This window comes from Pezoporus flaviventris, unplaced genomic scaffold, assembly GCF_033815535.1.
Source record: "Pezoporus flaviventris isolate CSIRO_AGI_PZ_B2104156 unplaced genomic scaffold, CSIRO_AGI_Pfla_v1 ptg000005l, whole genome shotgun sequence".
Classification (NCBI taxonomy): Eukaryota; Metazoa; Chordata; class Aves; order Psittaciformes; family Psittacidae; genus Pezoporus; species Pezoporus flaviventris.
The window spans coordinates 285,096-301,242 of NW_026892553.1; the positions used below are offsets into that span (position 1 = coordinate 285,096).

At 50.8% G+C, this 16,147-nt stretch overlaps 1 protein-coding gene across 1 annotated transcript; it reads right to left on the reverse strand.

Annotated features, from left to right (window-relative positions):
• Positions 1 to 1,099: 1,099 nt before the first annotated feature.
• HDAC8 (histone deacetylase 8) lies at positions 1,100 to 15,946 on the reverse strand. The gene is made up of 11 exons (XM_061445528.1): positions 15,804 to 15,946; positions 15,326 to 15,378; positions 14,157 to 14,287; positions 12,096 to 12,237; positions 9,200 to 9,312; positions 8,062 to 8,139; positions 7,498 to 7,606; positions 5,767 to 5,939; positions 4,630 to 4,724; positions 2,848 to 2,953; positions 1,100 to 1,609 (listed from the first exon to the last, which is right to left on the reverse strand). The coding sequence occupies exons 1-11, from the start codon at positions 15,879 to 15,881 to the stop codon at positions 1,587 to 1,589; spliced, it is 1,101 nt and encodes a 366-aa protein (XP_061301512.1). The 5' UTR covers positions 15,882 to 15,946; the 3' UTR covers positions 1,100 to 1,586.
• Between the last annotated feature and the right edge of the window lie 201 nt (positions 15,947 to 16,147).

Sequence of the window (16,147 nt, forward strand, 5' to 3'; positions counted from 1 at the left end):
CTCCACCAGCACCCCCCCCGCCCCAACCCTTGCAGACGGAGAATCGGGGGGTGGAGTATTTTGGGGCCACCGCAGCGGCTCCGGCTCCACAAGTACAGCCCATCACGGAAAGATCTTTTCGGGGGCACCAGCCTCAAATGAAGCTGTTACCCCCCCTTTCTTCAGAGGACACCCCCATCCTCTACTCACCTGCTCCTCTGCCGAATCATCGCCAAGCACCAGCTTTCTGTCCTGGCACCTTAGGCTTAGCAGCAGGGGCTGAACGTTTGCACCTGGGGAGCTGATTTCTGGGTTGGCTGAGGGTGCTGCCCAGGGAGGCTTGGCACAGATGGACTTTCACGTGGCTAAGCAAGGGTGGATTGCCACACTGGCAGCGCTGTTCCCGAGGACACCGTGTGTAGGTGATGCCCAGCAGCAGCATTCTGTCCTGCAGGCACCTTAGGCTTAGGAGTAGGGCTGGATGTTTGCACTTTGGGAGCTGGTGGTTTGAGTGTAATTCGCAACATTTGAAGGTGGTTTGGGGGCATTTCTAGAAGGTTCTTTCCCCAGTAATTCTGTGGATTCCCCCACCACCACCTTACAGAGTCAGGGGCTTTCCTTAACCCAAGTGTGGCGTTTGGATGAAAAACAAGAGATCAAAACAAAACCAGGCTGCAAGTCCCTTTGGTCTTCCTATTTATTCCAGCATATTCTAGTTAAAGCCACAGGAAATACGCTTTCCCACAGTGACCAGACATCTTTAACAAGAAACACCACAAATAAAATGCTCTACGGACCCAGTGAAGGAGGGGACAGTGGCAGCAGAGGAAGGTTTCACAGCCCAAGGCCCCATGTGTGTGTACCTGTCCCCCTGCTGAGGATGCAGCCAGCAGCTCTCCTGGGGTGCTGGGGCATTCAGGCGAGATCTCCAAGGACAAGAGCTGCCACACTGCCCTGCATCTCCATTGATGCTCTAGAGAGCATCCCTGGAAAACACCATGGCCCAAGGCAGGGGTGTCTGTGCTGCATTAAGCACCAAATGCATGAAGTGCTGTGGAAAAAGCACTAGCAGGGCAGTGCAGCGCAGGAGGAAAGGAAAGGGAAGGGCTGAGGAGTATTTCAAATACTGGATTAAAAAAAAAGTCCCAGTTAAAAACATCCTGGCTGGGCCCCTCCCTGGGCAGAGGCACAGGCTGTGCCCCATGCCCTGGCCGGGCCTGGGCCTGTCTCCAGCAGGGCAGTGTAGAGGCCGTGCTCCTGCCCCCAGGGCAATGCGGTGCTGGGCCTGGGTCACAGCTCTCTTGAAAAAAATTTAAAACTAGTTGTGAGAATAAACTCTGTGGTGTTGAAGAAGGAAAGAGGAAGGAGCAAGGGAGGCTCTGCAGACACTGGAAGCCTGTGGCTCCAGGGCCCAGACTCCTGCCTGAGGAGAGCCACAGTGCCCATGGTGCACAGCAGCTTTTCTTCTTTGAAGAGAAAAACATCACCAACTACCAGTAATTTCTTCCAGATTTCCCCAACAGCCACGAATTTCACTGCTGCTCACATAAACACACCATGCTGCCCACAGGAAATGCTCTTGCAGAAACCTGAACCTTCCTTTTCTGCTAAACAACGTGCTTCAGATTTCCTGCAAATAAAATGAGGCAGAAAACTGGATTTCCACTGATGGTTCAGTCTGCCAGGGGCCGTGGTGCCATCCTTATGCCTGAGAGCCTGGACAGCCTCAGTGCAGCCCCTGCTCACCCCTCTCTCACTTTGCAGAGGCTGCTGCCCTCCTCCCAGTCAGACTCAGGCAACTACCAAAGGGAGATGTTGCCACCACTGCCCACTACAACCTGCAGCTGGCCTGGCTGGATACATGGGCCAGCACTGGAGGGGCACACACTCACTCCAGGCTGCCTTGTCCCTCCTCTGTGCCGGATGCACTGCCAGAAGCGTGCAGCACAGATCCCTCCCAACTCTGGAGCAGTGCTGTTCCTCCTCTCCTGGACAGGTCGAGGAGGATGTCCCCTCCCTAGGATTGACCTGTGCTTGGAAATGTACAACTCAAGGCATCCGCAGCCACTGCATCTCCTACCCACCTCCTACTCTGCTTTGAACACCAACACATCACAACATCCAGAGTGGAAAGGGCTGCAGAGACCTGTCTCACTACCTCCAGCTCCTCCTGGGGACAGGGGCAAGACAGATGGGCAAGGGCATCAAACAAGGCTGGCAGGAGCTTGCTGGGCTCACCCAGCTGCCTACCCTCGACTCCCAACAGCTTTCAATCTCCTGCCTGGCTAGGAGATGTATGGAGATCAGGTGGGGAACCATCTTTGCCCTCAGGCAAGGCCCAGCCCTGCAGGAAGCTCTGAGAAGAGCAAGGCAGCTCTGGCTCTGCCTCAAGGGCCAGTGGAAGGATGCTGCAGAAGGTGGCCCCAAGGACACTACACATACTCCTGCCAAAGGCAGACCAGGGGCTCTCATTAGGCCTGAAATAAAAAAGAAGAATAGCTGGGTCTTTGTGGGACCCCGGGGAAAGCACTCAGGATCCAGTCCTCAATTCTGCAGCAGCTTGGTGCACCAAAGGGTTCTGTCACCTTATTAAGGGGGGTTTGTTTAAAAGTAAGATCAGGTTTGTGAAGAACTGGTGAGACTCCCAGTTATGGTGAAAGACCATAATTGAAAAATATAATCATCATCCTATTGGAAAAGTCATGACAACCAGGTGAAGTCCCCAGTGACTGGACAGGGAAACACTGGCAAGTCAAGAATGTGGTTCATCTTTCTAGTCTGTGGAAAAGACTCCTATGAGCTTTCCTGCCAGTCCTCTCTAAGAGGACCTGTCAGCCTGGAGCAGGACCATTGGCTTGGACAACTCACCTTTGATTGAGTTAATGATTTCTTGAATTCTCTGTGGCTCGTTGCGGTCTGGTCTGCAGCTCGGTGTGATCTCCAGCACATAGTCTGGACCATATTCTGTGAAGAACTGCAAGGAAGAGGAGAGCAGAGTGAGTGTAGAGGTCTCTGGTGGGCTGTGGCTGTGAGAGCGTTCCCTATGGGGACCCATTTGTAAAAAGAGAAGAGCATTTTCTCCACCTGAGGTGCACATGTACCTTAACTGTGTCAAAGAGGTGCTTCTGCAGCATCTGTGCCCACTGGAAGTTTGCAGCCACTATCAATTGAAGGGCTTGGGAAGCAGAACTCTGTGGTGCAGCCAAAAGCAGATGTCTCTCCCAGTGCTTTATTAGGCAAAGCTGGTGACACTCATTTTACTCATGGTTCCCTGCAAACCCATTTGTTTGGGGCCGGGGGGGGGGGGGGGGGGGGCGGGGGTGTTCTATGAACAAAATTCAAGTGCTGCCTATCAGATATCCTTTCAGATGTCCACACAACCTTTCAGAGTGCTGCATTGACATGACTGTCAAACACTTGGAAGGAGAAAAATCAAAAGTTCTTTAAGGTTAATAATGTGTCTTTCCAATAGCGTGCAGGTGAGCCTGAATGAGAAAATCTGCAGCATATGGACTCTACATGGTAATGCAGAATCCCAAATCACTGCCAACAGGTTCATTTCACAAGCACACAGCGCTGTCCAAAGACGACGACACTCTAGGGTTAAAAATTCAGTGCTGAAGTTGCAGTAGGTCCTATTGCTATCCCTGGAGCTTCACTGCATTGAAAACTAGTTTGGACTTCAAGCTATTGCACCAGACAGGGACATTCACAGAACCACAGTCTCCCAGGTGATTAATGATGCACAGGGCTGAGGTTTACTTTAAGGGTGACACTGGAGGTGGCAGATCTGGCAACCCAAGACTGACATCTCTCCATTAGCGTAGGCAGCAATGGCTTCTCCAAGCAGACCTCAACATGCCAGTACTGACAAGGAAAATGAAGTTATTTAAGCACACCTCTCAAAAAGCATCTCGTAGCTGTAATAACCAGTTTATAGAATGATGAATTTCCAGTTTCAATGCACAAAAAAGCTTTACTTCCTCATGCATACTGATCCATGAGATCCTTAGACAAAGGCAAACCCATAATTCTCCTCTGAGTCACTGCAGGCTGGAACTGCTTTGCACATGTGGGTTTGTTTCTGTAGGGTCAATAACTTTGATCTGCATTTTGAGACCTATTATGAATCTGTAGCTATTCCATCCAGATTCAGTCTAGATTGTGCCTCTCCAACCAGCTGCCCAGCCCCACTCAAGATGGGAACTGAGGCAGCTCATGTGCAGTCGTGACGAGTACCTGGCCCCATAGCCCGCTACAGCACCCACTGCAGCACTGATGGTCAGAAAAGCTCCAAAGCTACTCCTGGTACTTCCTGTAAGTTTATGAAAGCAGGACTAAAACGTAAAGCCTTCATACAGGTCTGGCACAAAAAGCACATGCATATCCAGAAGAGCTCTCTGAGCATACGGGTGACTTCCTTTTCCCATCTTCTCCATAATTATCACAGACTAGAAGTTACTGGCAATCGCAATTCCTTATGAAAAGGTGTAGACAGCCCCAGAGTTTGGGACCAAACACCCACTACATTGCTAGGACAGTGCATTATTGTTACAGGAGTGTCTCAACAGAACAGTACTGAGCACCAAGGATTAGGGGGAACAACTCAGCTCTTGTGCATGGAGAAGGAAGGGTTTGTCAAAGCTTTACCTCGTGATCAGGGATCTCGGAGGACAATGTTCTCCCAAGGATGACCCCAGTCAAGTATGTCCAGCAGCGAGCTGTGTTGGCAAGGTTGTAGCCTCCTGTCTCCAGCAAGATTTGTGATTTTGGAGGAGGGAGAGTGGGAGAAGAGGGAGATTTTACTGAAAGGAACACACACAGTTTACATGAATTCAGCTTGCTCCACCCACTCAGGCTGTGCCCTGCATGTTGCATCCGCTGGCTACACAAGGCCAAGTTGGAATGACGTTGTATGTAAGGGCAGACCTCACAAACTGTACCCCAGATACACCCAGCATGGCACAGGCCTGGGTCCTCCAGTCATCATCTCAGACCCAGCATAACTGCCAACCCCATGTGTTGGGCTCTCTCCTGGCAACAACGAGGGGGGATCAAAGGTAGCAGAGAAGGAAGTGCAAGGGTAGCAGTGGCCATGGGGGATCCTTGCTTTATAATACCAGCCTCCAACCCATAAATCATGATATACATGTCAGGCCATTTGCTGGTGAGCTCTTCAGCCGTGTCATGTTTGAGAGGACCAATATGAAGCTCATTGGTACAGCCTGGCACTCAGTGAGTTTTATTGATCTCAAATGCTGTTGTATAAAGCCTGTCTTCCTGGATAAGCAGCTGGTGATGCAGTATGACAGAACTAAGTCATCTTTAGCCTTCAGAGCCCTGCTGCATCATTCAGATGGCCAACCCGTTTCCCAAGTCCCTGCTTGAGTAAATCGTTCATTGCCAGATGCCCAAGGTAAATTTGGGAACACAGTGCTCACTTTCAAGGAGAAGCACTGAAGGGCTGATGAGCAGAGATGGGAATCAGAGGTGCCATTGAGAAGCCAACGTCAGTTCATCACGGTTAACAGCCTCTGCTCATCTCCAGAAGGGCCAAAGACCCTTTAACTCAAGATCTGAAGGTCAGGATTGAGACTTGCATTAGCCAGCATCAAGGACTTCAGGTCTGTGTGAAGACTGCACCACGGCACAGTGCACTCTCCTGGTGCTGCCTGCAGCCACCTTGCTGAACTCCAGCCAGAGCTGAGCTCAAGACACCTGCTTGAGGACAGGCCATGAGACAAACCAGTCTTCCTCATGACCAAACAGCAGGACGGGCACACTCACCTCCTCCCAGGACAAGGGTCGCCAGCTGCCACTGCAGGACGTACTTCAGGCACTTGCCCACCCCCTCAGGGGTCATGTTGAAAGAGCACATGGGATCCCCAGCGATGGTGTCTGCCCCCAGCTGCAGCACAACTGCATCCGGGTTGAACACGGCATACACCTCCTTTAGCACACTGTGAAGAGAAGCAGCAACAGGGGTTACCACAGACACAACTCAGAGGGTGCTGGTGGTATGGCCTTGGTCCCTCAGATCAACTTACGCTTCTCAACGTTTCTGCATTCTCTGCTCCCACCCCCTCACACAAGTTATGCTCTCCAAACCACATGTTTGCATCAGCTGCTCCTAGTGGAAGTGCTGCAAGCCAAACCCAGGGGCTTTTCTCCCCTATAAAAGTCACAGTGAAACAAAAGGTCTAGAGAAATAGTAATCCTAAACTCTCAGACACCTCTCACCAGGGCAAGATGAAGAAAGGAAGGCTCTGTCTAGGTTCCCACTCTCCTCTCTCCCATATGGCTCAAGTCAGAAACACATTTTCCCTGGCTCTAGTGATGCTCAGGTGCCTGGAGAAAGTTCATGAGCAGTATTCTCTCTTGCAGAAGGCAGCTGGGCATGTCAGACACTTGGCTTTGCTCCAGGTTTTTGGTATTATGAACACCACAGAGATAACAATCCTGTTTGCAGCACTGTGCTCCAAAGCCCAAAATACAAGGAAAAATAATGGAGAAAAACATGGTCTTTCCACAAGTGTTTTTATCTTGGTAAAGTAGAAACAGATGTGAAAACAAAACAAAAGCTGCTTGGAAAACACTTTCAGCTCAGGCCCAAGCAGATCTCCCACTGATGGTCAGGGTTCAACTCCACAGCTAAAAGGTACTTGCCCTGATTTCAGCTGCAGCAGTTAATTCTGTTCCTAGGATCTGGTGCAGTGCCAAATTTCACCTTTACTCTGAGAATAACGCTGGTAATGCACGGATGTTTCAGTTGTTGCTTGGTCGCGCTTACCCTGATCAAGGACTTTTCAGTCCCTTGTACTTTGCCAATGAGGAGGGGCACAAGAAGCCATGAGGAAGCAGAGACAGGACACCAGATCTGAGATAGCCAAAGGCGTATTCCTTGCATACCACAGCACGTCATGCTCAGTCCAGAAACTCGGGGGAGTTATCCAGAAGAGCTGGGTCGCTGCTTGGGTCGGGCTGGTCAGCAAGTGCTGAGCAATGATATTGGGCATCACTTGTTCTTCTCTCAGCAGGGTGTGGGGTTTATTCCTTCCTCTCTCTTCATTTCCCTTTTTAACTAGTATTATTTTTTACAAGAATTTATTCTATTTACATTACTAAACTGTTCTTACCTCATCTCACAGGTTTTTACATTTTTGCTGATTTTCCTCCCCATCCCACTGGCGAGTGGGGCAGAGCGAGCCAGCAGCTACCATCCGGGCTTAAACCATGAGAGTCCTTCTCAGTCTCTCCTTAAACACACAAGGCTGACCCATGGCAAAGAGACCCTCCAGACATCCACAAATGCCTCTGTATGTTCAGTTTGCTTAAGGATTCACACAAGACCTCTGAGACCCCTTAAGATCAGTGTTTGCTATAACCAAAATCTCTAACAGGAGAAGGTCCTTCCTTAAGAAAGGACCATCATTTCAAATAGTAAATAAAAAAAATCTGTGCAGTCTAGGTTCTATAAAATCCCATCCAAGTAAACCAGATCAAAGCAAGAGGGCTTACGTTTCACAGATCTGGTAATATCTCTCATCCTGAATGCCATCTTGAATGGGTACATTCACACTGTAATAGCGACCTTTCCCCAGGCCAACATCTGTCACATCCCCGGTGCCTGAAAAAGAGAAACACCCCATGGTGAATTAAGGGAAGCAGATCAGGAGCAAGAGAAATGTCTCAGATGACAGCAGAGAGCTCAGACCTTTGGCATGCTCATGGAAAAGTCCACCTGCCACCACCAATAAAAGGAGGGCCTGGGTGGACCTGGTTCTCACCCCCTGCCCAATTCTGTTGTGCAACTTTCACAGGTGTGCAGGTGGCCACCCAGCAGTGGCTCTGCCAAGCTCAGCTACAACCACAAAGAGGGAAATGTCAAACATATAGCTCCCCTTCTTTCCTTCTTCTGGGTCAACAGCAGAGGCAGTGAGATGCCTCCATCGGACAGAAGAGATGGGACCTGTCTTTGCTGGGGCCTTGTCAGTGATGATCTTAAGGCTCTTTCCAACCCTGACCATTCTACAATTCTACATATGAACTGCATTAGCACAAACCTCCTAGTGTTCAACTTGCCTGGGAAAAATCCTGGTGAAAACTTATGCAGAGAAACAGTCATTACTTTTGAGGTGAAGCTAAAGGCATCTTCAACTCCTATTGGAAAAGGAAGAGGAAAAAGCTTTCAAGCATCATTCACATAAATGACAGCCACTGGATAAATGAGCCACTTGATAAACATGCCGCTGCAAACAGAGCAAGAACAGAACAAAGAAAGGGAAAAACCAGATGTGGCTCAGTAACTCCATCCTTAACCAATGGAGATCTAAATTTGACTGCAACAAAGATCACAACTGAAAAGAATTTGGCAGGTCTCATGCTAATCAGTACTGGTACTGAATGGGTCTCAATGCCTCAGATCAGCGCCCACATTAGCAGCACTCAGGGTCCGCACTGCTGGGCCTGCCAGGCTGGGGGAGGAAGCTTAGCAGGGATGCCTTGGCCAGAGCTTGGCTGTGATTAGAAACAGAGCACCCAGGCTCTCTGGCTTTTCCCCAGCACTGCTGCAATTAAGTATACCTTTTCTTTTCTTTAAAGACACATTAAAACAGTTGGGGTGGGAAGGGAAAAAGAAGTAACAAGAAACCTAACAGAAACCAAATGTAGGGGAGAAACAGAGCAAAATGAAACACATCGTAAAATTCACAAGAGCAGGAAATGTTAAATGGTGTTGAAATAATGTTTCTGAAAGAGAGAGTGATTCCAGCATGGCCAGCACTAGCTTTCATATTATAGCATCAAGAACTCTTTTAAAAGCACCATTTACTACTGCTTCCCTCTTGCACTGGTAGCATCAATCAATCAAACACTGTCAGCAGTTGCTCTGCCAGAAGGGGAGACAAGGGACTGGGGGAAGTTCTTGCTGGAGAGCCACTAGCACAGGGGATTACTGGGATATGAACATGATATTTGTTGCCTTAGGTACAAGACTTCTGCCCAAACCCTCAAGAGAGGTCTGATGAGTAGCACAGGGCAAGTCCATAAAGCAGGACAAGGCAGAAATGGATTGAGGGAACTCAACTGCACTGAAAGGAGGCACAGCCACAACTGCTGCAGCAGGTACAGCCCCACTGCACTGACATGCCTTGATTTCCCCCATTTCCCCCCCCCAACCAGCGATGTTGCTGTGCTGTCTGCAGCCTGCACTGGTCCTTACCATCCCCATGATGCAAATCCAAGTCGATATAAAGGACACGGTCAAATTTCTGGCGCAGCCGCAGGATGCCCAAGACGGCGTCATTCAGGTAACAGAAGCCAGAAGCTTCATCTCTGTGGAAACAACATCCATGAGTTTGCATATAGTCAACACACCACTAATCTGATCTTGTCATTATCTCCTTTATTTTGCAAGTCTCCACCCTGTGGGTGCACAGAGGAGTATGAATAGCCCAGCCAAGGCCCAGCACGAATCAAAGGACGGGTCAGAAACAGCTCAAAGCATGGCTGGGGAGCACAGAGAATATGACTCATTGTGCCAATGGCTTCACAACCCTGGGCTTGCTAGCAGCTGGTAAAGCATCGTCTGGCCCTGCCGCAAGGAGGCCTGAGCCATGGAGGGCTTGGGCTTGACCATCTTGCTGTTGCACAAATAAAATTTCTGCTTTCTGCAGCTGAGGTATTTTAAGTAAGTTCAGAGCCACCCAACTCAAACAGACTCTCCACTGTTACCTCCTCTACCTCTGCAGCAAGAGAACAGGCCCCTGGACAGTCCTGCTTGGCCCTTAGGGTATGGAGGTTAAGCCTCTTCCCAAAGCAACTTTCTCCCTTCCTCCCCAGGAAAACACAAACAGGATACCCCACAAGGCAGTCCCTCACAGTGCAACTCCTGGGCTCAGCCAGACAACAGCCACAACAGCTAAAAAGAGGACAGACATTGCATGGAAAGATTTATTCATCCCTAACATACATCGGGGGCAGCTTCCATACCACTGGTATCACAGGAAAAAGTTTATTAATCCCTACTCCAAACTCTCTTCTAAGTCAAGTCCCCGGCACTGCTTGGCAGTAGCCCATTTCACTCCTAGTCAGCCCTGGAGAGCTGATTTAAACCAAAGCTTTACACTTTGCAACAGGAGTGTCCAAAACCCCATTCCCCAGGCTCAAAGACTCCAAGATCTGAGATGTGTCTCTTTGAAATGCTTCCTGACTTTCAGCCACAGCATTCCAGTCATTTCCTGACACTCCCCTGCTCAGCAAACAGCTGGGAACATTGAGTAGCAGGTATGAGGTAGCATAACTGCACTTGCTCTCACTCCCTGCAAATGTCACAGTGCACAGATGCTTCCCATTGACTCTGTTCATTTACAGTGATGCTGAGAACTGGGACGCTAGCAGGTACCCTGGGAATCTTCCTTAACTGTGATTACAAACCACACTCCTCCCTGCCTTCCCAGCCTGCAAGAAAGCAAAATGAACTACATCATGTCTCAGGCACTCTCTCCATGACGTAATACACTAACTCTTTCAACCTTGAGGCCAAACAGAGCATGACACCAGCTCAGAGGCTGACCAGCATCAGAGCTGCAGCTCAAGGAAAGCACCTGGGATTTCCCCACCCCAGATCCACACAGCAGAGCTCAGGCAGAGGTCAAGTAAAGGCACCAACTCAGCATCTTGCCCTCTGCCTCAAAGGCACTCCAGGGAACTGAGCGTGGTGACAGCGGTTACCATTCCTACCTTCAGGTAAATAACTAAGGCGCCAGACAGCAAGTCTTTTTTGACAAAAGGGTATGTATTTTGCTAGAACACAGGTCCTAGCACCAGACACCGGCAGCTCAGCATCTGTCTTGCTGAACTTTCACACTGGACTGGCACCTACCAAAGCTGCTGCCTGCCCTGAGCATCCCACACCACCTCACTGGAGTGACTGGGAAGGCTCCTTTGAGATCAGCAGGTATTCAGTGCCTTTTTTAAACACTCTTTGCATCCCACAATAGGGGTAACAGCACAGCTTGGTGGCAACAACACCGCAAAGGTTTCTTCTGTTACAGGCATTTTATGAACTGTGCAATCAAGATAAAAGAGAAGATCTTTAAAAGGCATCCCTCCTGTGAAGAGCTTCAGCTCGGCCAGGCTGGACCCTCTCCTTCCCCAGCAAGCTGCAGCCGAACCCATATTCAGTGAAGTGCTGACCACGAAGAAGGTCCCAGTACAACGCCGGTGTCGCTGGTGGTTGCACCCACTGCTACACCTCTGCTTCCTCTGCCAGGTCAGAAGAGTCACTGGAGCAAGAGAAATCTGCACACCCACGTGCAAGTCTTTAGGGCAAGACATGACTCCTGCTGATTGCTGGGGCTCCGCAGGGAAAGAGAATGGTGCTGCAAAGGCCAGATTGCTGGGGACAAGGAAGGGTGCCATCCTGTCTGCATCTGCACACAGGCCTCATGTTTTGGGAGATGGGGGACATGAGTTAAAACATACAAAACACAGGCCACGGAAAAATTATTTTAGCACTAGAGAACCACACAATCCAGGGATAAAATTTTTACTTCCTCTCCTGTTGTTCTGAAGATTGTTATTAACATCAGAGATCAGAACAAAAAGCCACCCAAAGAGCATGGAGAGAACAGTGGTCAGTCCTGCATTGCTTCAGACCTCTTATTTAAGAAACCAAAAGGCCACGCAGACCAATTTGGACAATGCGTTCCCATTCTCTTCCAAGTTAGGAGTGACAACAAGCATTTACCTCTCCACAGCCCTTCTCTATGGAGTTTGCAAAATCAGTTCTCACTAAACTCCAAGAGATAACCAAGTATCCATGGATGTCAGGACACCTCTGAATCTATCTGCCCCAGACCTGCACTGTGGTTCATGATAGCATAAGGACTGGGCAGTAACATGCCTACTCTCAGGCCTCTGCCCTATACTCTGCTTCTTCCTGCAGAGTATAGGGCAGAAGGCTACCTCCTGACCTTCTTCCCTCACCCCTCTCACATCCTGCTTTCTCTTCCAGCTGGATGGCTGCACCCTGAGGGTTCAAAGGGAAGCTGGGAACTAGGAGTAGGGTTCACACACTGGCTGAGAAAACACAAGGGAAGAGATTGTTTTCTTACTTCTTTGCATGATGCCACCCTCCAGGCCAGTTAATGGCTACCTTGCACTTGCCATCCAGCAGACACTGGGCTGCAGTGATGGTGGCTCCTCCCACAGCTGCCGCATACTCAAAGATCCCTTCAGTAGCTGGACAGTCATAACCTGTGGGCAGGAGTCCGTGTGTCAGACGCAACAGGCCTCTTCCTCTGCAGGAAGCACATCTGATTTTTTCTGAGCTCTGTCTTTAATCACTTCTCTAACTTTCCATACCAGTCACAATGAAAAAGGTGTAGCACAAACTCCTGCAGCCCAAGATGGTTAACAGTGGAGCAGACCACAGAAACACAGACTGGCTTGGGTTGGAAGGGACCTTAAAGATCATCCAATCCCCCTGCCACAGGCAGGGACCCCTTCCACTAGAGCAGCTTGCTCCAAGCCCCATCCAACCTGGCTTTGAACACTGCCAGGGATGGGGTAGCCACAGCTTCTCTGGGCACCCTGTGCCAGCACCTCACCACCCTGATAATAAAGAATTTTTTCCTAATGTCTAACCTAAATTTACCCCATTCTACTTTAAAACCATTTCCCATTGTCTTGTCACTACAGGCCCTTGTAAAAAGTCCCTCCTCTAGATTTTCCGCAGGCCCCCTTTAAGTATTGGAAGACTTTTATAAGGTCTCCCCTTAAGGAGCCTTCCCTTCTCCAGGCTGAACCAGCCCAGCTCTCTCACCTTGGCTCCACAGCAGAGCTGCTCCAGCCCTTGCAGCATCTCTGTGGCCCTCTCTGGATTCACTCCAACAGCTCCACGTCCCTCTGTGTTGTTGCTTTAGACAACACATGATGAACTGACCACGACCTCCATTCCCCATCCCCTTGCATTGCTTAAGGTGGCAAAAAAACTCTGAGTGAAGTTGAGCCTAGGAAGAAGGGTGGATGAGGGGGACTGTAATTTCAGTTTTGTTTTCAATTCTCACTGTCTTACTCTGTTTTTAATTGGCAACAAACTGAACTGATATCCCTAAGCTAAGTCTGTTCTGCCCATGATGGTAACTAGCGAACCATCTTGCCTATCTTGACCCATGTTCTATTGCATCGTATTTTCTCCCGTACCCTATTGAGGAGGGGGAGCGAAGTACCTTGGTGGGCACCTGGCAGCCAGCCAAGGTTAACTCACCACAAATATCAACAACCAAAACATTTCCTTGCAGTCAGATCATTCAGAGGTGGGTCTTGATCCGACTTATGATGTGTGTGCCTGGTTAGCCCAACCTACTGGCCCCTCACATCCATCTTGCAACAACACTCTCAGTTCTCTGGCTACCCTATGAGAAAAGCCATGGCACAGTCACTGTTGTACGTCCCCCATAAAAACAAGAACTCCACAAAGGAGACATGCCTAGGTAGACCTCAGGTCTATAGCTAGATTATGATCTTCACCTATTCCGACAGCAGCCTCCCTGAAGCTGCTCCTCGGCAAGGCAAAACTCCAGGGCTGCTCCTCTGCCTCCAGACAGACAAACTTCAGAGACACAAAGGGCAGACCTAGGGGAAACCCATGAGATCAGCGCAGAATGTGTACCACTGCCTCAGTGCTGGGTCACTCTTCCGGCTCCTGACGCTAAGCGTACGCAGAGCCATCTTGCCTGCGCTAACTACTGCATTGCTCAGGCTGTCTTAAGTGCAGGCAGGTGGCGGCCTTTGTTCAGGAGGTAAGCAAAGTCACCCAGAAAACACCCGGACGACTCTGGTGCCTGGCTGCAGCTTCAGGCATGTGTCCTTCACCACAGCAGACCTGTGGAAGCCAAAGTCAGCAAGTCAGGGCCTTCTGTTCTGCCCGAGATCCTAAAAGCAGCAGCAAAACGGACTGGCTCCCGGTACGCAAGGGACAGTGTGAGGCTGACAGCACCCTCTGCTGGCAACAGTTGAAAACGCCAGTCTGACAAGGCTCAGCAGCACCCTATCAGCGTTTCCCCCCATAAACAGCCCACCTGAGCTCATCCCTCTGTCTAACCTCAGCGTCAGCAGAAAGCATCCTGGTCCTAATACTCAGTTAATCTCTCACTGAAGATACATATCCTTACCCAGTCCATATTCCACGGAGTCCGGATGGTCATCGTCTCCCTCCTCACTGACCTTCTGCAGGTGCTGCAAGTAGGCGTCTGTGTGGAAGCTGGCCATCTCCTCCATGGAGGCCACTTTAGGCTTGACTATCCTAGGCAGAGAGGAGGAAGGGAGCACATCCAGGACAAGAAGCTCCAAGGTTTGTCAGGAAAACCTAGCTTTAACCTCCTCAAACAAGAAGCCTTTTGCCAGCTGCTGTTGACAAAGCAAACAAAACTCCCACCTCCTCTCACACCAGACTATCATTTGGAGCGAAAAAGCTCATCAGCTGAGTGGGCCTTTCCCCCAGCATGGCACTATCTGCTGTGCCTGCCCCAGTGAGGAACACCTGCAGGTGCTGCCTGCATTAACCTTGCCACTTTGCTTGAAGTTTTTCTTCCTTTTCTGCATATTCTCCCAGTTTAAGCAGTGCCCAGCACATCCAACACTCTGGTTACACACAGAGAAAAGAACAGAGTTGACAACGGCCAGGCCCAGCCCAGTGCTGCAGTAAGACACCAGCCTGATGGGTCAGAAGGCTGAGCAGCACCTCTCACACGCTCTTAACTCCACCTGCATTCAAAGCAGAGGCCGTCTCTGTCCTCAGCAATTCACACATCACCTTTCCCAAGTTGTGGTGCTTCGCAATCTGTTTAAATAAATCTTGTGACATGTAGAAGCTCCCTCCAAGCCTCAGCCCTGGGGGCAGCTGCAGGCAACACAGTTGCTATGGGAAGAACACAAGAAGCTCCCAGCCTTAAGCTAGCCCAGTGGTGAGCACTTCTAACCCTATGCCAGGGCAAACAGCCCTTTGGGTTCACCTCTGCAATGGTACCTACAGATATTTCCAAAGCGTATTTTGCAAAGTGACCAGAAAGAAAAAAATTCCTTAAAAAGTTTCAACAGGCACCTCTGGCCCTGCTGAACTGGCGTGTGGGACTTTCTCCATTTTTTTTTTTTGTCCAATTTTCCATAATTACCACAATCTTGTCCCTTTAACAAAACTCAGACTTCCTTTATATCCTAGAAATACACACTGCCAGGCTCCTAGAATCATTCTGCAAGCAGGGGCAGCCCTCGAGCTACCCAGTACCTTCCACACCTTAGCAGAGAAGAAAACATTCTCTTAACAGAAAAGGAGAGTACTTACTTCATCTGGTCAAGTAAGGCATACGCTTCAATCAACGAATGCACCATACTGGCCTAAAGAAAAGAAAGAGTAAGCCCGTGAGCAGCCCCGCGAAAGAGACGGCAGCAGAGCCACCTGCAGCGAAGGCGTAACCGGAACTTCTCCCAGGAGCAGCACGGCTCAGATGGCGCCAGCCTGAGGCGGGCTCTGTAGCTCTTCGGCGTGGGGCGGGGGGAGCACCTCGGCAGTGCCTCCTCCGCGTCCCGGCCACAGGCGGTGCGCGGGTTGAGCCCGGCCCCACATCGCCGCTGCCCGGGGGCGGCGCTGCGCCCTCTCCGTACGCTCCCGCTGTCGCCGGCAACCTCCCCAACACCCCCCGGCCTCCCGGCGGGACTCCAGGGGTGCCCTCCGACCCCAGGCCTCACCCCTGCGGTCCCAACACCCCCCCCGCCGGAGTCCCCCAGGGCCGCGTTACCGCCACCCCCGGCGCGGCGCTGACCCGCTTGGGCACTTTGCAGAGGGAGTCGCAGAGGGCCACGTACTCCGGGCTGTACACGTACACCGGCGCCGCCGCCATCCGAGCTACCGCGCTGCGCCACACCGGAGCACGCCGAGACCGGCACTTCCGGCCCCGGAGCACGCCGGGAGCTGCAGTCCCTGCGCGGGCCCGGCCCCAGCGGCGCCCAGCACGGCAGGGCGCGGGGAGCAGCTGCACGCTCGTGTCGGAGGCGTTTTACCGGGGTGTCCTCGGCTCGCGGTGGCCGTTCTTTACAAAAGCAGCGCCGCCATTACAAGAGGCCCTCGCCTGAGGACGCAGCCCCGCTCCCGGAATACGGCCGGGGG